Below are 24,095 nucleotides of genomic sequence, written 5' to 3' on the forward strand. Positions count from 1 at the left end.
TTTGCGAATTGTAACGAACATTTTTTTCAGGAAGGGGTATATATAGGCAGGAATTTAACAGCTGTGAGTTACTCACGCGCGGGATGGAGTCACCCCAGATATTTTCCTCCTTTTTGTTTTGTTGGATTTGGATTAGTGGGGTTCGTTGCTCTCAACACGCGCCTTTTACGCGGCTTTGCAAGATAAATTCTGTCAGTGCCTCTACTTATGCTTTCCAGCTTAGCCTTAGCCGTTCAAATGAAATCCCCAACATCCAATATGTTCGGATAAAAGGCCTCGTTTTTAAAGTTTTGATTAAAATTTTAAATAAATATATTAATTTTTAAAATAAACATCTTATTTTTAAAATTTTTTTTATTGAATATATAGATTCCGCTGTTAGTCAGTGGTTAATATTTATATTGGTTTAATAACGTGATATTATTGAAAGTATAAATTTATTTTTTTTAATTTTAAAAATTGTTATTATATAATTTTTATTAATTTTAAAAACACTTCTCTTGAGTGCTTTTTAATTTTTTTCAAAAAATTAGATAATAATAATTTTTGAAATTAATAAAAAAATATTTTAATTTTTATATATTTTTTATTAACAGTGTTTATATTTTTAAAATCAAATGTTCATTTTAAAAATTAATAGAATTGTGTGAAATTATGGTTAAAAGTTAAAAATGAATATTTTATTCAAAATATTTTTATTTTTTATTCAAAATTAACAAAAGTATAATAAAAAATCAATAATATTAAAATAGTCAATATTGAGTTTATAATTTAAAAGACAAATTTCACCTTAATCTCATCTAATTACTAATAAAATACTCTTGAATTAAGTAGATTCATACTCCAATAATTTAATAAATTTGGAATTTGAATCTTTCGATACTTGGACTCGAGTAATGTTCTGGCTTAATCAAATATTTGAGAGAGGAACAAAATTTGATGAATGATTATTGATAAATTCTAACTTAATGATAATCAAAGCAAATTTGTGTTCCAATCAAGTTGAATTTGGGTAATATAATTGAGTCCAATTTAAGTTTTTATTGCAACTTATTTCATATGTTATGCGTTGAGCATAAAATAAGTTTACTTATATAAAACTTTATATTTCTTTTGATTATATTTTCAAAAGTTATACAAAGGTTGAAAAAGAATTAAACAAATAATTGTGCTTTGTCACTTTAATATAATAATAATAATAATAAAGGAAATTAAAAGCTACTGAAAAGTACCATTTTGGGGTTATTAACTGTGGACGTGTGTCTGTGGAACTTTTCCAAACAAAATGGAGAGAGCATGGACTTGTCATCATAGGATGGAGCCAAATTACCAACGTTGGAACTTTCCTTGGTTTTGTACTATTTCGCCATATTAAAGTCAAATAGCGGCGGTGCCTGTTGTCAAAACTGACAGCGAAGAACAAAAGTGGACCATTCATTATCAAATCAGAAGAAAAAAACAAATAAAAGGTTTCCCGCCCACACCCAGAGGTGGAGGGAGGGGGCCCAATAATATCGTTTGCTCCTGCCGAAACCATCCCGTGTGAAACGAAGATTCTTCCATCTTTTCCTATTCACCGGCCACTTCTCGTCCGCCTTGCCTCAGTTGCGTGTGTAAGTAACCATTTGCTGTCTCTGGATCCAGGCTGTTTTTCTGCTCACTGCATCAGCATTTACTGTCGCCGGTTCACCCTTCAGCTGTCATTTCTTACTATGGGGTTCTGACGTTTCAGTTTCAGAGAATCATGGGTTGACCTAAATTTGTTCTGGACTTAGTCAAAGTGGATTGCGGTTAAGGCTCCAGATTAACACATTTCTTAGCTCCCTAAATGTGGGGATTTGCATTAAACAAGTCCCCACTCTGCATAGTTCAATCTTGCAAACAGGGGAGGAACGGAGTGTTCTTTGGACCAGTTCCTCGGCTAGCACTTAGTTCACATGGCGCTTAGTGGAGATCACATCCGACACGGCTTGCATTGACATTCATTTGCTGTTGGTATATTTCAGATAACTGCTGATCCTGGTGTTTCTCCGCTACCATTAGGTTCACGTGGATCTTGTGGATCGCCTCCATCACGACTTTGCCTACCTGAATCGAACTTCATTAACTTCCAGCATACGTTAAAGAACTGCTTTCTCGGCTGTTATTTGTTCACATAGCGCTCAGCAGATCACCTACGACAGGCCTTTGTCTACTGGTATTGACATTCAGTTACTGTTAGCATAAACGCTTCAGACAACTCGCTGAACATTCATGTCGACATACATTTACTGTTAGCACACCTCAGAGAACTGCTAATTGTGATGTCAATCTCCAACTAGAAGACTAAAACCAGGATGTTTTCTTAGTAGTCTTCGTTCTATGTTAGACCGAACTCTATTAGCATCTGCCCACTTTCCTGCTGCTGCATAAATGTTGTGAAGCATCACATAGGATTTTGAATTTTGGGGATACATTTCAGAGAGCATCTGAAAAATTCTCTCTCCAAGTTCAACGTCCCCATAGATTTTACAAGAACCCAACAAAGATTCAAGCATGCCTACAGAAGGTTTATATGGCAGTCTACTAACTATATCATAGGCTTCATGCAAGTGACCGGTTCGCCCAAGAAGGTCAACCATACAAGCATAATGCTCTGTTCTTGGAGATACCCCATTTTCAACCATATAGTTGAACACCCTCTGGCCTTTCTCAACGAAACCAGCATGGCTACAGGCTGATAAAAGACTTAAATAAGTAATGGCATCAGGGCTCACCCCTGAAAGTTGCATCCTTGAAAAAATTTCAATGGCACCTCTAGCATCTCCATGCAATTTGTATCCATTAATCATCACACTCCAAGAGACAGCATCCTTTTCAAGCAAGCAGTCAAACAGCAATCTTGCATCCACAATGTTTCCACATCTTGCATGTAGATCTATGAGGGCATTAGTAACTACCACAACTTTGTCAAAGCCCTTGTGTATCACATAGGCCATCACAGAATCTGCTAGATGTAGGCTATTTACTAAAATACATGCAGAGATTAAACTTAAAATTGTTATTTTGTCAGGTTCTAAACATATCTGGAGCAATTCACGAAAAAACGCAACTGCTCTTTGGGCATTTTTTGTATCAACATGCACTGACATTATAGCATTCCACAAAGAAATATGCCCCCTTCTCCCCTTTTGAAAAAGTGAAAGGCACAAATCTATCTTTCCAAATCTAGCATACATGAAGATAAGAGATGTAAGAACAGTGGTTTCTTCTATCATTCCTGTTCTGAGAGCAAAGGCATGGATGGACTTACCCTGTGACAGTGTGTGGCATACAGGGCATAAGTTTAGCAAACTTACTTGATTTGGTCTCTGATCCTCCTTTATCATTTGACCAAACAAGTTTAAAACGTTATTTGATAAGTTGTAATGTCGGAAGGCAGTCATTAATGAATTCCAAGAAACCACACTTCTTTGAGGCATGAGATCAAACAATGATGTTCCAGCATCAATCTCTCCACAGTTACAATACATACTAATTAGTGCATTTGTTAAAGAAACATCAGAGTCACACCCAGTTTTGATGGCATAACCATGAAGCATTGTTCCTTGCCTGAAATTTTTGCTCTCAGTGTAAGAAGAAAGAATACTTAGCAAACTTACAGAATCCAACTTCTCTCCCTCTTTCTGCATCTGGTGAAGAATCATGTTTGCCTTCTCCTCTTGTCCACTGTGTAGATACCCAGATATCAAAGTATTCCATGATACAGTATTTTTATCGGCCATTCTTTGAAATAGCTTAAAACTAGTGGAGTGTAGACAACAATCAGAGTAAAATCCCAGTAGTGCATTTGAAACATTAATATTTGTTTCAAAACTTCTTCTAACTACAAATGCATGGGCCGATTTACCAAGTAAAATGCCACCCAGGTTGGAGCAGGCAGAAAGGATGCTAACAATTGAGACTGCATCAGGACTGAATCCTTCCAAATGCATTTCCTGAAATGCGACCAAACTTTCAATCCATAGCCCATTATTTACATAACCAGAAATCATCGCATTCCAGGACAGCAGCATTTTGTTAGTTATCTGATTAAACAAAAATTCAGCTAAATTTATTTCCCCAAGCTTAGCATACATAGATACCAGAGCTGTCAATACAGAAACCTGATTTCCTAAGCCATGTTTAATAACACAACCATGGAGAGATCCACCGTACCAAATATTAAAATTGTTCTCAAATGAAGGAATTGTGCACACAAATGTGACTGAATTAGGCCGCACATTAGCTCGAAGCATTTCCCGAAACATCTCAAAACCTTCAAAAACCCTCTCGTTCCGCATATACCCATTGATCATAGCATTCCAAACAGAAACATCCCTTTCCACAGCAAAGTCAAACAATTTCCTAGCACTGGATAAATCCACTTCACTTTTATACATCGAGATAAAAGCAGGCAACAAAAAATCATCCAAGAAATATCCACATTTAACAGCAAAACCATGAAGAGATCTACCAAGAGCAGAATACTCCAACCGAGTACATACCGGAATTATACTTGCCAAAGTACTCACATTAGGCTTTATGTACATTCCCTGAATTTCCATGAAAACCCCCAGTGCTTCTTTATCAAGTCCGTTAAAACAATAACCAGAAAGCAAAGCGTTCCACGCAACCAGGTCTGGTTCAGAAATTCCATCAATCAGTTTCCGAGCAATCCTTGTAGCGGCATTTTTCGCATAAAAATCAATTAAAGAAGTCATTATAACAACATTTCTTTCATACCCTTTGCGCAAAACAATGCAATGAATCTGTTTTCCAATCCCAAAAGCACCTAAAGCTGAACAAGCCTTAATCACCAAAGGAAACGTAAAATCATCAGACGGGCAATTCAAGACCCGACATTTTAGATAGACAGATAAAAGATCTTCATATAAACCATGGTTACAAAGACCCTTTAGCATTAAGTTTTGGAATAATAAGTTTGGGTTTTGAATTTTGTGAAATGCGGAGAGAGCTAAATTTGGAGCACCCAGATTAAAGCAAGATTTGAGAAATTGTCCTAGCAATAAGTTGTTTTTACTGAAACCGTGTACGATGAGAAGGGATTTAAGAGGCTTAAAGTGTTTCAAAAGATCTGAGAAACTTGGAAAGGAACGCCTTGGAAGATTTAAAACCATGGCCGTCGTTTACGTTTGGAGCTATGGGTTTCCCGCAGTTAGTTATCGTTCATCATTTGGAGTCCCGACTTCATACAAGCCTTGACGATTTGTAAGGGCTTTCTTCTTCTTCTTCTTCTTTTTGGGTGGGGGGATGGGGGCAGTTAGTATATATCTGAAAGGAGCAGAGGTTACTTATAATCTTAGTATAATTATTATTAATTTTATAAAAACAAAGAGGGTAGTCTGACATATTAAGGCAGATCCAGTGCAGTAATCAGCATAGACAGTGCAATTAGATCAGATATGGCAGAGATAAAATATCATATCATCATCATCATCACTGACCAAACAAAGCCAACACAAAATAATAGAGATCAGCTACATGTTTAAACTTTATGATGAAACATACAATAGATCATCCATAATTTTTTTTTTTTTAGTTTATTTGTACAACTATTCTACAGCTATAGCATGACTGCAATCAACCCTTCCTTCAGCATTAAGTGAAACTTCTAGTAGCCGTAAGTAGTTCTCTTCATCATCCTCATGAACTCATCAATACTCACCTCACCATCATCTGCAATCAGAATTGAAAGTCAGTAATATGCTTGCTTGAACATAGATGAGAAAGAGTTTTTAACAAATTAAGTAAAGAAAAGAAGGCTTGCACTAATTTATGTTAAATTGCCACATTGAATTTATGTTCTTTTCATGTAGCAGCAAAAATACCCTGGCTGAAGCTCAAGATTATCAAGAGAACCAAATACAGTTCAAGAAAGTAAACGTGAATGCCATCCAAATATACAATCACCAGGAACCAAATTGCAAGTACAACATCATAGAGTACTGTATCAAGATTCAAGAAGAAAGGTTAGCTTACGATCACGGTCTGCTTCTTCAATCATGTCTTGAATATCTTTTTCTGAGAAGTGTTCGCCAAGCTCCTTTGCAATGCGTTGAATGTCTTGCGGCGATATCTTTCCCTGAATTCAAATGAAGGAAGAATCAATCATCCACAAAGAGCTAAAAACATCAGGTTCTTACTAAACAGAAAAGCACATATTTACATTGTTATCTTGATCAATGATTTGGAATGCTTTCATAAGCTCTTCTTTAGTGTCCCTCTCGCCAATCTTGGCAGTCATCATGTGCACAAATTCATCAAAATCAATGGCACCACTGCCATCCTTGTCCACATCTGCAATCATTTGATTGATTTGCTGTTGTGACACAGAAGATCAAAACTTAAGGCTTGCAAGAAAATCAAAGTAACATGCTATCTGTTACACGATAAAAACATGATAGTAAACATTTCAACACGCATCCTTGGTTACAAAAATTACCTCTTCTGTCATTTCGAAACCAAGAGCCCTGTAATGCTATAACTTTTAGTCCCAATGTTCTGATATCAACCAAAAATGTATTAACAAATATTAATTACATCAAACACAAATATTCAAACCTCATGGCAACATTCAGCTCTTTTGCATCAATGGTACCTGGCCATCAAATTCAAACAATAATTTAATGAAATGCTAAACTGTAAGCACATGTATCATAGATAACCTAGCAATAACAAGTCGTTTCATACCTGAGCCATCAGTATCAAATAGTTCAAATGCTTCCTTAATCTCTTGCCTCTTCTGTTGGCTTAACCCATGATGCCTCCCTCTAGGCTTGTCTTTCCTCGACACTCCTCCATAATGACTCGCCTAACAGAGTGATCAAAAGTTCATTAAAATGCAGTAATCTGTTTCCACCAAAGCTTTAAAACAGTACCCCATTTGTATTGCAATGTTAATAACAGTAAACCATAAATTAACAAACCAAAATTCAAGTTAAAAGATCTTTTATTTACCATAATCTCTCAAGCTATGTTATAAATCTGGGTTTAATTCATAATTTGCTTCAATTTCCTGAGGCATTATTGACAATATTCTGTACTTTAATTTCCTGCTAATTTCACGACATACTCATCCATTTTTATTTATAAAACCCCAAAATTTATATGTAATCCCAAATAAAATCCAACGCTACAAGGCAGTAAACTAAACCCGAATTCTCTTCAAGTCAATAAGGGCCACGGAGATTCAAACGATACTAAAAACATAATCTTCAAGAAATTAAACGAAAAAGGAGAAATTATTATAATTACTAAAACAAGGAAAAGAGAATCTGGGGTTTAAGAGGGAAGAACATACCATGGCTAATTTGGATGAGATCGCAACGGGTTCGTGGAAAGTCCCCCAACGAAAGGAATTCAAAAAGTCGATTTGAAGATCTAATCTAAATCAAAAGTAGTGTACAAAGGCGATCTTTATTTTCTTAGCTTGGGAGATATAAGCGGATTTTTATTTTTATTTTTTAATAAAACAACTTCAGAGTCAGACACAAAGGAAGGCCAGGGCCTGCTTCAAAACTAAGTAAAAGCTTGAGCCCAACACTGTTGATGGGGCTTGTTAAGCTATCAGATAATGGAAACTTTGAACTTTACACTTTATTCTTGCAATTAGATAGAAATTACATATTTATTTAATAATTAATTAATTTAAAATATATTTAATGAGATACAGTGTTCATTTTTTAATCCTGTATGTGAATTTTAAAATTTATTGTTTATGTCAATTTTTTTTTAAACCGTAAAAAAGAATTTATTTTAATACCTTTAATCGTTTTTTACTCCCAAAACTTTGAACAACAAACTCTTTAAATAGAATGAATTCAAGCACGAGGATATATATGGGTAAGTGAAGACTTTGTCTAATCATTGTTTATAATTGCTCATCATTATGAAGCAAGCAAACAACTAAAATTATACACTGGAGCATTTGATTCATTAATTGGTATATGATTTCTTACTCAAAAAGTAAAATTTAAATCTCCCTTCTCCCCATTGAAAAAAAAACAACTAGAATCATATTTCTTTGCAAACAAATAAACAATTACAAAAAATGATAATAATAAGAGATATATTTATTCTTGCTAAAAATATAAGAAAAATGTAATTACAAAATGGTACAAGTAATCTCTTCGAGTAATTTTGGAAAAAGGAATAATACTAATAATAATAAAGAGTTGAGTTAAAGTACAGCTAGAGCATAAATTTAGCACTCCCTCACCCATTATACACTCCCCTTATCACCCCTAGTATACGATTTGCTATATCGGGCCCAAACAACCTTGGAAAGTTTGAGCCGAGATCAATCTCAATGGTCTTGTTCTTAATCAATCCATCCCTCTTTTCCAAATATGCCATTTCTGCCTCATCTACATTTCTCTGTCCACAAGCACATTGATCCAACCATATTCCCAATGCTGCTTTTGCAACCGGATCCACATGATCCTTAACAATCTCCTCCATGCGTCCTGGTCCAGCTCCCTCTGTGTCGACACGGATCATAATTGATGTGGGAGAGGTGACACATCGAATGTAAAGCGCTGAGGAGTAGTAGGTTTTAACTTCTGGGAGTTTCTCAAGCGTTTGTCTAAGTGAGTCCAACCGTGTGTTTTCGTAGAAAGTTTGAAGGTACTCTGGATATAGGACTAGGTCCTTCCGAGGAGGCAAATCCAGAATGAGAACTAGTGATGTAGGGCTACTCTGTATGAGCTCAATAAGGAAATTTGGTGCATCTGTGGAAACATTCAGGTATGCGGAAAGGCTTGTTATGTTCAGTGATCCACCTGTTGGCAGCTCACAGTGCAACCAACTTCCTAGTATGAAATCAACCTGAAACATCCAAAATTTCAAATATTCAGAAATCCCAAAAAGGGAACATTAAACAATAAGTTGTAGATCAGGCTCATTGTCGAAATCCAAAAACGAAAAAACAATTGTAAGTGCCCAATTAACATCCTGTACAACATGACATTACCAGATTCCCAGTTTATTGTTTGCAGCTTTTATGCACAGTTAATTTATCTAAAACAAAATGAAATTAACTTCCAAAGAGACAGCACCTAGAGGTTTGGAAGCACAATAGTAGTCTTGCAAGTTAGCAAAAGAGATATCAGCTGGCCAATCTCAGATGATATGTGAATCACTACAGTGGAAACAAAATGAAAACAGCAGTGCCTGGTGCTGAATTGTAGCAATGGCATTGCAATGCCACTAAGGAAGAACTTATGCACCGTCACAATTTAAGTTGAATATTACCTTCCCATTGATGATCAATATTAAGAGGAAATAGTTCAAAGTTCAAACACATTAGTTGTCCAAATTATAACTGTTGAATAAGAGAATGTTTTAATAGCCTCACATTTAGAAGAGATTCTTAGGCCCTGGCCAAGACGGCCAACAATTCAAATATGAAACAGCAGAGGTTGCTGTCTTGATTCCATTGTTCAGTTTATAAGCCACACAGAATATCCTTGGATCACATCACCTCTACACTTTCGTGTCAACAAATAACTTGGGGAAATTTAAGCCTCTAAACTGGTGTTTGGGGCCTGAGGATTTTAGTTGAAGCATTCTTATAGAAAAGAGCAATCTTAAATTTCAGTCAGAACAGAAGAACAGGAGCAGCACACACAGGCTGGAAGTACAATGAGCATAAAAACACACCAAATAATTTCCAAAACAGAAGAAGGGTGCAACATTAACATAGGCACGCTTGTATGTGCGTGTGAATCAGGGAATAGGGCCTTCAGAAGGTAAGATAGGCTGGATTAAACCTTGGATTATATGAGGAATATTGGTAGGTCGAATCAAACAGCTGTTAGCTCAGGCTTAGAATCTGCCATTTCAAAATTAGCACCCTTTGAAATTTTATTTTCTCAAGCGTAGGATTAGCTGTTTAGCTGCCACCAATCCTCAAACCTCTACACGTCTAGTCTGAATGGACGAACAATATAAAAGTCTAATACATCCATAAGCAATCATGCAGCATATGCATCCAAACCGTTTCACTTCAACCCCACTGTATTATTGTCTAATAAATACATTATCATGAACGATTTTACCATTTCTTTATCATTCTCCTGACTTGACTTACGGCAATTGTGGGAAGCTTTCGAACACGCCTCACGACCGATAAACCATTTCACATACGGTTTCAGGGGTTGAAAATTTTGGCATAAAATCATTTAAGAATTGGAATATCCCAACGGCAAAACATTCTATACCAAAAGTTTCATTAATCAAGATGCTACCCTTGGAATAACAACTTGTTCAGTCGTTAATCAATTTGTTTCGGACCGTGAAGTAATTAATCATTAAAGAGACATCTTCCATTTCAACTGCATTTCAGTTTGAGCTCACTCTACAGAGTCATTTTTTTCTTCTATAACAGAGTTTACTTTAGAAGTTGACAACTCAGGTGAGCTTAATTTAGTTAAATAAGCAATAAATTGATCAAGTCAAGGGTGGGAATGGTCAAGTTCAAAGATTTCAAGACAACCCCGGACACTAAGTCTTAATTATCTTTCTTTCTTTATTAGCAATTCTAATGGTAACTTAATTGTCAAACTTCCTCGCTTTTACACTAGGGAAGTTACATGCACTACTAGTTTAAGAGACTAACAATAAATTAAACAACCAATTTAAAAAGTGAAATAAAAAAGTTTGGAAAGGGAGCTATACCTGGGAAGAGCTATGGCTTGATCTGATATGAAGTGAGCCCTGGGAGGTCCCACTTTGATTGCAGTAATATTGTACATCAGGAGGAAGAGTGCAGGGTTTGAGCTGAGACTCGAGTCGATTCTCCACCGTTGATACGAGATCAATCATCAAGTTCCTATGTGGGGTAGTGACAAATGGGAAGTCCATGAACTTTCTGGGGTTGGTGTCCATGGAAGATGATGCTGGCGAAGCTGATGCAAAAATTTGAGGTCTGGGTGAAGGTGGACTGAAAGAAGAGAGAAGACAAAGAGAAGAAGAAGAAGATGGCGATGAAAGTAAAGGAAGTGGGGAGTTTAGAAAATTTCGGAAGACGACAGCCATTAGTTCAAAGTAAAATTCGCTGGCAGTACATCTTTTTATGGTTATGGACCTTGTAAAAAAGAATATTCCGTTGCCGGGACTTGAACCCGGGTCTCTCGGGTGAGAGCCGAGTATCCTAACCAACTAGACTACAACGGATTGTTGTCAAACTGCATGTTTAAATTATTTTTCTTTTTATATTTGTTTAAATTTTAATTATGCATTAATGGCTTCTAAATTAAATTCTTCAGATAACTTTAACAAATATTTTTAAATTATTATTAAGTGCAGAGACTCTTAGATTAAATTTTCTTTATTCATTGTTAATGCATGGGTCACTTAAGTATTAATGGTCTTTAATAAACCCTTTGAAGCAAGTAGTTGATAATAGTAAGTACCCTTTACATCAATGGACCTCATGCACATTTCTTCTCCTTATGTCATGGGAGTTTTAAATGTCTTAAATTAAAGCATTTGATCACTTCAGTAAATATAGTCTTTAAAACCCTCATCAAGCAAAGCAGTTGATAATTCTCAATAGAGGACTCCTATCTTTTTTGCTATAAACCCATATGTGGGGGGAGGGGCGCATTGCTAGGCTCAATTTGTTTAAGTTATATACTGATCAAACCTAAAAAAAAAAAGTAAAAAATAAAAATAAAAAAAGAAATTCTAATTTTAAAGAGAGAGAGAAATGAAAGAGATTCCAATGGCAAAGATGAGTTCTACAAGAAAGTCCAATTGATTAAGTCTCGTTCTTGACCAGATCATCAACATCATGGGTTGGCATTTGAAATCCACAAGCAACCAAAATTTGCATTTGACATAAAAATGTGAACGTGTAAAAATGATTTGATCTCACTAGTTTATTTAATCACTTCAGTCAAAAGTATTATACCTAACTTTGAAATTTATGCAACCAAAAATATCAAATTTATCAATAACTACTAGTAAGCAAATAAAATTTGACCTTTTGGACGCCTTTGGATTGGGACCAACTCCAATTTTCTTTTCTTTTTCTGTTTCCTAGTTAATAGAATGTCAAAGATTAAGAGCTAATGATGAAAATATAAGCTGCTTTTTTGAGCTTTGCTTCACATTTTTTGTAGCAGAAGCTTCCATGTACCCTTTCTAAATTTCAGATTTTTGTGTCAGTGTTATATTATAATTTTAATTGAATAATTTGTATAATTATTTTAATAACAAGAGTTATTAATTATTGCATGGGACAGAATTAGGTAGGTGCTTAAGTACTATAACGAAGCTTTTCAATAAAGTGATAAAGAAATATATAAACTAATTAAAATGAAGTACATATTCCATATTCTCAAGATCAAAAACTATTTATTCATAATATGTTTGTTATTTTATTGTATTTATAATTTGATATGCCAATCGAATTATTAATTGGCAAAATAAAGCAAACATTTGTTTGTTTTTAACAAAAAGATTTGTATAAATAATGGATTATGTGCAAACTACACCAAACATTTTGCTTTTGCTGTTTTCTCATGCAATATAATAATCACAATAATAATATGTGAGCAAAGAAATTAAAGCCCAAAATAATAATATAAACACAATAAGCTAATCTTCAGAGGCCACATTTTACAAATGTGTAATTGGTATAACATTCTAGGTGGGAGGAAGACAGAGACCCATTTGCCTTTGATGTCTGCCTCCCACAATTGCTGACTAACTGACCCACCTACACTACACAATGCGAAAAGAAGTCATAAAAATTACAACCCATCCTTATTTATTTCGAAATTACAAATTAGTATATATTCTTACTGAAAATTACAAAATAAACCTTACTTGTCCCTAATTTTATAGGTATATCAAACCGGCATGAACGTTTCTTCGCTGTCGTGTCGACCGTTGATATGGTCAGTTGCAAACCTTGCCGCTCTTCATCACCAAAGGCACGTGGCGAAAATCTACAGTCTTCATCTCCTTAGCGTGTGGCCCACCGTACACGATTTTCTCCTCGCGGGCCCTCTTTCTTTCCGCGCCTTTCAACCAAACCCCGAACAGTTTCAAACTTCCATTACCTTCTTTGCGGCCTTTTTCATCATCATCATCAACAACTTGGTCATGATCATGGAGGTCGTCAACATCGTGGCTACGACCACGATCATCGCCATCACGGGTGGATCCAAAGCTTCCTTGCCGCATGATGCGATTGATCTGATCGGGCCCCACCTTCACGCATTCAGTTAAAAAGGCGACCAGCTCGTCGCATTGCTTCTTGGCCTGCGCCAGCTCCGAGCTCAACATCTCGTTATCCTTTTTCAGTTTCTCGTTCTCGTCTGATAAATCGGCGAATTGGGTCACAGCCGCCGGCGTCGTTTCCACCGATCCCGGATTCTTCGAGTCCGGGGATGACGTGGAAGTAGACCCAAGGTCTTCTCCAGAGTTAGTCGGAGAGGAAGGTCCAGCACCAGCTGTTTTGCCGTTCGCAGGCGACGATGTCACCGTTTTACGACGACGGATTTCGGACAAGAGCTCTTTTTGCCCTCGCTTGAAGTTCTCGTTCGCGAATTCCCATTTGTCGGGAACAACCTTTCGAAATCCCTATAAGACAACGGTAAATACAAGAGAATTTACTGAACTGTTACTGAAAAGTAAAAAGACAGTAATAGCCCTCACCTAAAATCAGAAAACAATTGGTAATTTTTTTTTAATTTGAGTAGTTGAAGGATTAATCTCTTTAATTAGCTCACCAATCCCCATCATAATCCCAGGCTAATTATTCAACTTACAACTATCCAATGAAATTTGCTTGAAGATATAATTAATGGCCCATCATTTTCCCTCACCAAAGGAGTAGGAAAAAAACAGTAGTAATACAATTACTCTGTATTTAGAATAATTCAAAATTTGATAAACTTACGTAGGTGTTGAGCTGACGGACGAAGCTAGAGAAGTTGTTGTGCTTGAAATAATTGGGAAGCAAATCCTTTGCAAAATCAGCAGTTTTCCAAACGACAAAGGTGGTGCCGTTTTCATTCCATGAAATCACGTCGTCGGTGATCGGGTCATCAACCAGCTGGTACGTTTTGGTCAAAAACGGCGCCGGAACAGACCTTTGCGCCATTTCGTTTTTTGTTGTCCGATTCACCAACCCCTCCCAGAATACGTAATAGAAAAAAAAAGAAAGAAAATCTAACAAAGAATTATTGTTACACGAGAAGCAAAAGAAGAACGAACCTCGTTAATTGAGATGTTTCGTTTCTTTAGACAGAACAACTAAAGAGCAGAAGAGCGGTCAAGAATTCCCAACCCCAGCAATAGAACCCAGAGAGGAAGAAGCGAGAGTGCACGAGGTTGTCACAGCGTTTGCTTGTATCAGTTTCCATGAGTTAACAAAACGAACTCTCAGGTTTTTTGAATCTAAAAAAGACCATAACTTTTTTACCAAAGCTCCTGACTGAGAAAAGAGAAAGAGTTTTTTTTTTTTTTTTGTGAACTCTTGTATCTGACTTCTTATAAAGGAGGGAAGGGCGACCAAGATGAGGCAAAAAGAAAGAGATGTTGGGTTCTAGAAATTTTCAGAAACAGGGAAAAAATATAAGCCCTTCAAAGCTCGACGCTTGAGTCAGTCATTCAAAGGGCAAAAAGAGATAAGAGAGAGAGGTAAGAAATAAAAAGGGACAACTAAGAATTAGAAGAAAACAACATGCTTTTTTTCTTTCTCGAGGAAAATGATGACATCGAGGAGAGAGAGAGGGTTTTCCAAAGAGAAAAATGGTGGTGGACTGGTGGAGTTTTTCTTAGTCGTTTCTTGGAAGGAAAAGGAAGCTTCTATTACATTTCTAAAGCGTTGATTTGAGTAAGGGGAAAAGGGGATTTTACATGAACGCGTGGCTTGCACATTTTTTGCTTTTTCCAAGGAGGAAGCTTGGCGAAGCTTTATTAAAGTATATATAATTTTTTCTCCTCGGGCCCCCACCTAACCCTCTGGACTCTGCCCTGCCTTCGATTGCTTCCTTTCATCGCCATTCCTCTTATTAGCAATATTTGTCTTTTCTGTTCTTTTTTTTGGCCAGAAATTTATCAATATTAATTAACCTTTTGACACTCTGCTCTTTATTTTGCATATACTAGTATATTCTAATTAAGATTTTGAGACACTTATAATCTTATGAACTTGACTAATGTATATTTCAATGGGTTTTTTTTGGCCAGAAACTTGCCATTGGAATTTCAATTTGTTTGATGTTTAAACGTTTTCCAACTTTTTATTATGACATTTTAGAATTAAATCTCTCATAATTTTCAAAAATAATTGCAAACCCCTCAAAAAAAAAACAAAAGAAAAAGAACCTATTGATTATAGTACGTGAGGGTTCATTTTCATTAATTTCACAAATGAAAGAATTATATACGCAATGTAGGAGGTAGAGTGGTGGCGGTCGCTTTAATTTTTTTTTATTTTTATGAGTATACAATTACAAATATATAAGTTTACCACCCTTATCTAATTTAAATAAATTTGTTTAGCATAGTGGCAAGTCATTTATCTTAAATTTTAGAGGTTTGGGTTCAATCCCTTAATTTGAGGTCCAAAAGTTGAAATTATTATTTTTTCTTATAGAGTAAACTCAAATTTTACAATTATTTTTCTTATTTTTTTTCTTTATAAAGTAAAAGATGCATTGCTTAACTATAAGAGTAAGCCCAAATTTTGTAATTATTTTCATATTTTTTTATTTCTTATAGAATAAAAGATGCATTGCTTAACCATGTTTAAAGAATATAATTACCTAAAAAATATAATTTTTTACTTTGATTTTTCTTACAATATGTTGATTTAATTTAAATACATATACAATATGTATTTTTTTAAAAACCATTCATTTTTTTAACGTAACTTTACTAGAATATTTTGTATTATTGTATAAAATATGTTATGGTCCTATAAAAGAAAAGATGCATTGCTTAATTTCTTGAATAGCATAATTTTTTACTTTGATTTTTCTTACAATCTGTTGATTCGATTTAAGTAATTATGTAAATATGTCATATGTTAACATAAAAAGCTAAACAAGAATGTGATTAAAATATTTAAAAAAGTTCAATAATCTTATTTTACTTTTTCAAATTAAATAAGTATAAAGTGATTGTTAGAAACATTAACATGGATTTAGTTATCGATGATTTAAAATAATAAAAACGTGTTGAGCATAGTTTATAATATCCAATGTGAAAATCTAATATTAATCGTTCTTTCTGCTTTATGTCTATTTATATTGATAAATCTGAAAATTTATATTCAAATTGTTAAAAAAATTTTAAGTTATAATTTAATTTTATTTAAAAATGAGTAATTTTTTACTTTAAATCAAATCATTAATTCGATCCATAATTTTGTATGATTGCTGTTTAGTTATCTCTCATATAAAATATTAGATCAGCCACTGTATATATGTAATATTTGAACGTGAATAGAAAAATAAGAGAAAATATAAACAAAACATGGAGGAAAAAAATGACAAAGGGTTACCAAATATGATAGGGACAAATTTACAAAGAGTGTATGATGAAATCTTATAACAGTTATCTTGACTAAGTGGCGTGAGTTTGTTTACTTCATTTTTCTCACATATATATATTAGAAATGCAGTAGGTGTTGGATTCAAAGCTAATTTTGCTTGCAAATTTCAGGAAGAGGTTACTTTAAAAAATTACATATAAATTCTAAACACAAGTTTTTGGCAACGTAATTAATTTTTAATTCAAATCAAACCTTTTCTGTATTGGTTTTTTTCTTCCAATTTAGAATTAATGTATCATTCAAATTTAATTGAAAAATCATTCGTTATTTATTTTTTAATAATTAATAAAAACTTATTTTCAACAAGCATTTACACGTAATATGATGACGAGATGCTATTTTGTTTCTTTTCTTAAAGAAAAAGCAAGAAAGGAAAAAGAAAAAAAGATTACATGTATTCTTGTTCTATAATAGAGATTTAACATGAATGAAATTGGCAAAAGAATTTACTTTTAAAAATTAAATACAGTATTAAATGATAAACAAGAGTCACAATCAGAAGGTCGGGTTCATCCTTCTGCCTCTATCACATTCCAAGGTAGGTCCTCTTTCTAATCAAAGCCCTTAGCCCCAACCATGTAACTAGGTCCCCGTTTTCTTCAGCTCATATTTGCTAATCTTGTTTGATTAAGTAGATTCCATGATAAGTATAATTTAAATAGGTTGAAATAATTTTAAATTAATTTGTATATACTAATTAATATTTGCATAAATATGGAATTATATGAAGAAAAACGTACCTCTTTTATAATAGAAGGTATAACAAGAAAAACATAAATGCTGTTTTACCGAATTCTGAGGATATCCTTGGTCTAGTTTTTCCACCAAACTGCCTTCGTAGTCTAGGCGGCAGACCATTTGGGTTAGGTTTTTTATTTATTTTTAATTAATTAAGAAAGAAAGATTCAAATTTTATTTTTTAAATAGGATATGATGTACTAATTAATGAATCTAATGACTACTTGAGTTAGGTTAGTGAGGTAATTTAGAGATAAAAATATTTTAGATTAAATTAAGCAATCAATACTTATATTTTATAAAAAATATAAATTTACTATCGATATAATAATTTATATAAATTGAATCTTTATATTTTTTAATTTATTAAATACAATTCAAATTTAAAAACTATTAAATTTGTATCATTAAATATGTTAAAATGAAAGTTTTAATCAAGTTAGTATGATATTGATTGAGATGATGTGATGTTTTTTTATTAATGTAACATTGATTTATGCTGACATAATATTTTATCATGCTGGCATTGATTAACTGTCCACGGTTAGGTTACATAGGTAATTCAGAGACAAACAGTTTTACCACATTTCTTTTTACTATTTGTCGTTTTCCAATGGCTTGCGTTTAAGCCAGCAATTATTTGGATTTCAGATAAAACACTAAAATTGATCATAAACTAATAATGCCTCCTCTAGTAAAAATGATCACCAACCCTCGTAGTACTTAACCAGCTCTTGAAATCATGTCTCCTTCCCTGATAATTTACGTCGCCCATAAGTTTTACCGAAGGATATTGATTCTTGTTGGCTTTCTTTATCGACAAGCCTAAGCCAGAAAGCCCATAATTATATAACCTCTCTTTTCCCCAAACTAAAGTGGCTAGTTTGATATATCCCAATTTCTTGATCTTGGTATTCTCCTATAAACACAAGTAAACGATGCAGAGAGCAAAGCAACTACCCTTTTGGCAGACGTAAAATTGGTTTGGTTGGGGAGGGCAGCTCGAGGCTTGTTCATTGGCCAGTGTACTTCGAGTCGGTTTACCGAAAACATCATGGCACGAACCGAACCGTACGATGAGTTCCTCACAGGCCAAAAACACAACAATGAATAGTGGCTTTCGTTTTCAGAGCCAACATATTCTGTTGGATTGCGTAAAGCAGATGATCAAGTCTCTCTCACAAAATAATAATAATAATAATAATAATAATAATAATAATAATAACGTGATAGCACAAATGTTGGAAATTAATCACCGATCATTTTGACTTTCTCATCCACTTCTGGTTGTCTTTCTGCCCACTGTTTTTCCTTCTTTTTCTCTTTTGTCAAACTTCGACTAGCATGGTGGAAACGTTTTGTAAGAACTACGAGAGATATATATATATATATGTGGAATTTGAGATCAAATACTTAATGAAAAAGGAAGAAATTACGTCACCAAGAAGCCCTAAGCAATCGTTTTGATCATAAGCTGCTGTTTCTGATCAGTTCAAACTTCAACTTGTTCTAATACCAACTATATAATAAAGAAAGAATTTCCGTAGATACGATTTTGATGTATACAATCATTAAAAAAACCATGAATCACATGGGACATGCTCGTGAAAAACGTTAACTTGTTAGTACAATTTTTACCTTTTCTTAATTCAAAAAATAATTAAAAGTTTCCAAACTGGAGTGACATGTTCCGCAATGATCACTTTTAGACGTGGACAAACATCAGCACCCGAATTTGGAAAATTTTTGACATATACATATATATTGCATGTATTTTTAGTCTTCTCAGTGCCATTAAATCTTCCATTGGAGAATTATAAAGTTAGATGGCAGTCATTTTCAGTTTTAGCCATTAACAACCCCTTACTCAAGCATCCATCACTCTGATCTAAGCATCAAAAGCAACCTTTATTTTTTGTCTGTTTTTTTCCCCATAAAACGACAATTGTGTGAAATACGAAAGCATATAAAATATATAAATCAAGGGCATGCAATTTTCTAAAGTCCAAACTTTCAATAGACCCGGTTGATAAGGTTCAACCTATTCACACACGGAATAATATTAAATACAAGTTAATATAACATAAATAAGAATTTGATTTTTGGTGGTGAAAGGGGAGGGGGGCAAGAATAGATTTTATGAATAGTTACGAAGGATTTCGTTAGGAAAAACAAGGGGCTTGACTTTAAGCATTTTTGACGCTTAGAAAGGCTGTTTTCCGGCTTATATATTCCACCAAAATAAAGCAAAGCCGTTTGCTTATGAAGTCTGCATGTGGACCAAGGTGACTGCAAAAGATTGTAGAATTCCTCTTTTGATTTTGTTTCTCCTCTACCATTCTTTTCCTTTGTCTTCTTCCTCACCAATTGCAAGTTGGAGCCAGCCATCTTTGTAAGAGTTTTCTGCCGAAGTAAGAGCCATGCTTAGCCATAGACACGTCTTTGAACAATACACATCGACACACCTTTTGGAGAGTGTTGGCACCTGGTGACTTGGATGGAATATCCAAGATTTATGTTCGATGGGGACAATTTTTCCCTTTAAAAAACGAATTTATTAATCTCACAACCGTCATTTTAAATCTCTTTTTTGATAGGTGTTGTAATTTATCTATATATATTACATTTGGGAGGTGTTATAATTTTTTCTAATTATCAATGCTACAAAATATATTTTTCTTTGTGTATGCATAATTCAACAATCATTTTAAGAATCTCCCTTCAAAACTAATAATGTTTTTTTTTAAACAAAAATTCTTCGATTATTTCTTTGTATATATATACTAAATGTTTTATCACACATAAAAAAAATTAAATAGTAAATAAATATTCTATCGTAATGCTAAATGATCAAAATACAAAAAAAAAAAAACTCATCTGGAAAGAGGAAAGTGGTCCCGTTCTGTTGTTTCCTTAATGTTTCTTTCATAAAATGTTATAACTTGTTTCTGTTCTTTTCTCTCTAGTAGTTCTTTCTTCACTTTTGTTATGAGCATACAAGATAGAAAATAACTTACGAAACTATAAATATCTTTTATTTTTTTAATTATAAAATCTTAATTTTAATTATAATTATACTTTTATTTTTTAAAAATTTATAATGACATGATATATTTATGTTTTTGTGAAATCGAGTGAAGGCAAAAAATAAAAAAGCTAAAATTTCTAGCTATTTTTATAATATAGTCAAAAGAACATTAGAATTAGAATATCAATGGGGGCCCTTAATGCGTCCTTGCTTGACAATGTTGGGTAAATTGATTTCTCACTAAAAGGTAAAAAGCAAGTACAGGGATACCAATAATTTGGTAAATCTAAGACATTTTCAAGGATAAATCTGTAGAAATTTTCCAAAAGCATTCACAGGCAGGATAGAGATTGATCCCCACATGCATGGCCCCCTGCTCTTATCCTTTGAAATTGGTCTTTCCGTTTAATAAGCAACATTGAGGAAGAATCGAACTATGTCTGCGAAGTGATGAACTGGTCAGTCTTAGCATTCAATTAAAAACAACTGTCTTTTTTCTAGAGGCAGACAGATATATATCAGCAATAAACTGTTCTCTGGTCAAACATTAATTTTCAGTTACTTAGCAATATCATCTTCATTTAAACGTGACTATTCTTTTCTTCTTGTACACAACTTACAATTCGGCTGATTTGAAACTTCTTGTACCCATTAAGATTCTAACAACTGAATGATAAACTGAGTATGAATGATCTTTTCATTCATATACAAAAATCTCATATTTCCTGGTATTTTGAATCAAAAAACTCTGATTGGTGTAATGTATATGAAGTTTTGTTCCGCTTCTGTGTTTTTAGAACAATATAAAACTCATTCTATTCCAACGATGTTATGAAGTTACAAAGTGTATTCATTGAAAGCTCACCAAAAATTTAACCCTTTCTTCTTTTAACATGCTTATTAAGATCAACAAGAAAAGTGGCAAATGATGATCAAGATGTTGCAGTACTCCATAAAGCATAGCAACTCCAAATTGGCGAATTGGATTGGAACGGTCCATGAACCAAAGACATGCATACCCATGTGTGATATGTATATACATGAATGTTACCAAAGACACTACTTTTGAACCCACTAATTCATTGGGGTTTGCTAACTGAAATCCACGAGTTCCCATAGCGGGCTTTTGTGATTGGTCTCGTGATATTGTGGACAGAATTAAGTAGAGAAAGCCCTGCAATCAGGACAGGAGCCATCCTGTTCCCCCAAGGACCAATATGTCTGAACCTTTCTTCATCCATGAGAACCATGGCCAGGCAATAGCTTAGTTAATAGTGCGAGGCACTAGAGTAATTGCTGTTTAGTTGGATCTAGCAATGAGCACTAGCAGTATCATGTTTTGTCTGAAGCACCCTTTTTCTCACATCGATGCTGAACTTGGATGTAGATCTGTCTTTATTAGTGGTGTCTCTTTGCTGCCAATATTGCTCCCTTTTCCAGCTAAATCGCACTTTTGGGGATTAGTCATTTCGGCCGTGGGGCACAAGAAGGGAGCAATGCAACCCAGCTCATCCATGAGCACAGTACTACTAATAAGGCATACTATCAAAAGCTAGGGTCAAAATGGATCATCCACGCAAAGTGGCTTAGTTATTAGTGATTGTTAGAAAAATCCTATGTTACGTACATATATATAGTACCAAGACCTCATTTGGCACTAAGTTTAAATCTCCAAAAACTGTTTGTATGGTACTAAAACAATATCAGGATTTTCAAAGTCAAAATGGGTGTAGTTTTTCCAAACTAAAGTTTTTAATTCATCCCCTTACCAAATTAAAGACAGACTAAACTTCCTTTTGCTATGAGTAGACATGACATGACATGACACCAATGTGCTAATTGAGGTACTCACTCTTTCGGGTCTGAAATCGTTTCCCTATTAATGTTTTGATCTGCTCATACAGGTAAAAAGGGTATGTAGTTGAATAACTATATGTTATTGTAACAATGTTTCTTAATTATTCCCAGGTCCCCTTTCCACTCTTTTTCCTCTTTTGGCAAAGGGCAAATCTCAGTTTTGCTACTTTTGTTGCCCACTATCTACCCTGCCTTCTCCTATGTCAACCATCCACCAAGTTCAATAAGTATTGAAGGGAGTTTGAAATAAGCCCATTTCTCAGTTCATATCAGAGGGTCCATATCAAGAACTTTGGATATGGAAGTTTATCCAGAGAGAGGCTGCAGAGCAATTTTTGAACTGGCAATGAAATTTTTCACATAAATTTTGTAAAATTTCTCGAATCAGAATTTAGGGTGGGAATCACTATCTCCAGCCTGAATAGGCAACAGTCATGCTGGTGATGGGAACATGCAAAGGTGGAAGCTGTCAAAAAAGTCTTATTCCGTCTGGCATTAAGGAATAAGCATAGAACTTTTTTTAATCCAAAATGCCTTTCTTTTCACGAAAGAAAATGGTTAATTTGTCTGCCCATGAAAGAAAGTAAGCTGTACTCCGTCAAGAAGAAGGATTCTCCTTTCAAGGGAAAAAATACATTATTAAGAGAGAGAGAGCCATTTAAAGTAGAAGAAATATGTTAAAAAACCAGCTGCAAACATCTTTTGACCCTTTCACATCATAGTTCAGACAGAAGCTAGGTAAAGTAATAAAATAAAACAGTAATATCAAATTGCCTGATTAAGTAAGAAAAGTCAATCTAATAGCGGCTGGTTTGTTTTTTTTTTCTTTTTCCATTTAATGTGGGCGTTTTTCACATTGCTTTTCTTTAATTTCTAATCAAACAAAAGTCGGTGGGTATGGGGAATCATATCAAACAAGTTGATGTTTTTGTTGTTGATGTTTGGTTACTCTGATAACAACTCTGGTTTTTGTTTTGATATCTCTGTTGTTAACCCTGCAACCCTGAATATCATCATATCGAGCTATGCGACGCATCCATCATCCTCATCATGAGCTTTGCCTCACGGAACAAGCAACCACCTGCGCCCATTGCCTCAGCCTTGTCTTCATAGTCTGTGGATTGTCACCTTCACCAAATCACAAAAGAATAAAATCAAAATCAATTGAATCGGAAAAAACAAGGAGAAATTCCAACAAAATTAATACCATCTGGATTCATTACTTACCAGGGCCAAAGATGGTGTGGGGGCTGCCTATAGGGGAAGGAATACTATCACAATCCGATGCAGCCGAAGGAGACGACGTCGACTTTGATACGGTGTCGATGTAGTTCTTGTTAACAGCATAATAAAGACCAAGAGCAGGCAAAGTATCAGACAAACGTTGATCCACCTCGGGGGAGTCAAACCCGAACCCCAACTCAATACAAGCCTTGAGTTCATCAAGGTCTTCGTCCGTCACGCTCTTGCTTCTCTTGTTCTTGCTGTTTCCCTTCCTCCTAAGCCATGCCTCGTCACGGAAAATGTCTGGCGACCACGATCGCTGCTTGTAAAGCGGAAGCAGAGGCGACATCATCAGCGGCGCCGGCGGCTGTGGTGATTCAAGCACTGCTTGCGGTTTCTCACGCGGTGGCGGCATGGGATGAGGTAGGGGTGTAGGCGCGTCAAGATGGGACATGGACACAGCCCCAAGGAGGTCCAGGGTGTGCAGAGGTCGGGAGACCTCGCCCTCGCGGGTGGGGAGCTCTATGGCTGACGTGTTTTTCTTTGGGATATTTTTTCAGAAGTGAAGAGGGGAGGTTAATGGGAGAAAGGGTTATATGGTGGTGAAGTGGTGGTGGGCGTGGGACAGGC

At 34.8% G+C, this 24,095-nt stretch overlaps 5 protein-coding genes and 1 non-coding gene across 6 annotated transcripts; all 6 read right to left on the bottom strand.

Moving 5' to 3' along the window:
* Positions 1-1,353: 1,353 nt before the first annotated feature.
* Positions 1,354-5,201, bottom strand: LOC110409289 (pentatricopeptide repeat-containing protein At5g39350-like). The gene has a single exon (XM_021418586.2). It carries the CDS (start codon positions 5,157-5,159, stop codon positions 2,307-2,309), a length of 2,853 nt encoding a protein of 950 aa, XP_021274261.1. The 5' UTR covers positions 5,160-5,201; the 3' UTR covers positions 1,354-2,306.
* A 242-nt stretch (positions 5,202-5,443) lies between these two features.
* On the bottom strand, positions 5,444-7,499 carry LOC110409852 (caltractin). Its single transcript, XM_021419342.2, has 7 exons — positions 7,343-7,499; positions 6,733-6,853; positions 6,604-6,640; positions 6,485-6,512; positions 6,209-6,361; positions 6,022-6,124; positions 5,444-5,718 (listed from the first exon to the last, which is right to left on the bottom strand). The coding sequence occupies exons 1-7, from the start codon at positions 7,343-7,345 to the stop codon at positions 5,654-5,656; spliced, it is 510 nt and encodes a 169-aa protein (XP_021275017.1). The 5' UTR covers positions 7,346-7,499; the 3' UTR covers positions 5,444-5,653.
* Positions 7,500-8,096: 597 nt separating this feature from the next.
* Positions 8,097-11,105, bottom strand: ACD2 (accelerated cell death 2 (ACD2)). The gene is made up of 2 exons (XM_089782455.1): positions 10,720-11,105; positions 8,097-8,868 (listed from the first exon to the last, which is right to left on the bottom strand). Exons 1-2 carry the CDS (start codon positions 11,077-11,079, stop codon positions 8,257-8,259), a joined length of 972 nt encoding a protein of 323 aa, XP_089638581.1. The 5' UTR covers positions 11,080-11,105; the 3' UTR covers positions 8,097-8,256.
* A 39-nt stretch (positions 11,106-11,144) lies between these two features.
* TRNAE-CUC (transfer RNA glutamic acid (anticodon CUC)) lies at positions 11,145-11,217 on the bottom strand. Its single transcript has one exon. It is a non-coding gene; the product is annotated as a tRNA-Glu (tRNA).
* Positions 11,218-12,611: 1,394 nt separating this feature from the next.
* HSF4 (heat shock factor 4) lies at positions 12,612-14,811 on the bottom strand. Its single transcript, XM_021419199.2, has 2 exons — positions 13,955-14,811; positions 12,612-13,635 (listed from the first exon to the last, which is right to left on the bottom strand). Exons 1-2 carry the CDS (start codon positions 14,156-14,158, stop codon positions 12,949-12,951), a joined length of 891 nt encoding a protein of 296 aa, XP_021274874.1. The 5' UTR covers positions 14,159-14,811; the 3' UTR covers positions 12,612-12,948.
* An 8,105-nt stretch (positions 14,812-22,916) lies between these two features.
* Positions 22,917-24,043, bottom strand: LOC110409990 (uncharacterized). The gene is made up of 2 exons (XM_021419546.2): positions 23,469-24,043; positions 22,917-23,369 (listed from the first exon to the last, which is right to left on the bottom strand). Exons 1-2 carry the CDS (start codon positions 23,917-23,919, stop codon positions 23,290-23,292), a joined length of 531 nt encoding a protein of 176 aa, XP_021275221.1. The 5' UTR covers positions 23,920-24,043; the 3' UTR covers positions 22,917-23,289.
* Between the last annotated feature and the right edge of the window lie 52 nt (positions 24,044-24,095).

The sequence above is a fragment of the Theobroma umbraticum genome, unplaced genomic scaffold, assembly GCF_002168275.2.
Source record: "Theobroma umbraticum cultivar Fairchild unplaced genomic scaffold, ASM216827v3 scaffold_44.0, whole genome shotgun sequence".
Taxonomy (NCBI): Eukaryota; Viridiplantae; Streptophyta; class Magnoliopsida; order Malvales; family Malvaceae; genus Theobroma; species Theobroma umbraticum.

Coding starts and splice junctions, on each gene's coding strand:
- LOC110409289 (XM_021418586.2), bottom strand. CDS start 5,159: ATGGTTTTAAATCTTCCAAGGCGTTCCTTTCCAAGTTTCTCAGATCTT.
- LOC110409852 (XM_021419342.2), bottom strand. Junction 6,641..6,732: donor ATTTGATACTGATGGCTCAG/GTATGAAACGAC, acceptor TTTGATGGCCAG/GTACCATTGATGCAAAAGAG. Junction 5,719..6,021: donor TGAAGAAGCAGACCGTGATC/GTAAGCTAACCT, acceptor TTCTGATTGCAG/ATGATGGTGAGGTGAGTATT.
- ACD2 (XM_089782455.1), bottom strand. CDS start 11,079: ATGGCTGTCGTCTTCCGAAATTTTCTAAACTCCCCACTTCCTTTACTT. Junction 8,869..10,719: donor CAAGCCATAGCTCTTCCCAG/GTATAGCTCCCT, acceptor TGGATGTTTCAG/GTTGATTTCATACTAGGAAG.
- HSF4 (XM_021419199.2), bottom strand. CDS start 14,158: ATGGCGCAAAGGTCTGTTCCGGCGCCGTTTTTGACCAAAACGTACCAG. Junction 13,636..13,954: donor TCCGTCAGCTCAACACCTAC/GTAAGTTTATCA, acceptor GTTGTCTTATAG/GGATTTCGAAAGGTTGTTCC.
- LOC110409990 (XM_021419546.2), bottom strand. CDS start 23,919: ATGTCCCATCTTGACGCGCCTACACCCCTACCTCATCCCATGCCGCCA. Junction 23,370..23,468: donor CCACACCATCTTTGGCCCTG/GTAAGTAATGAA, acceptor GATTTGGTGAAG/GTGACAATCCACAGACTATG.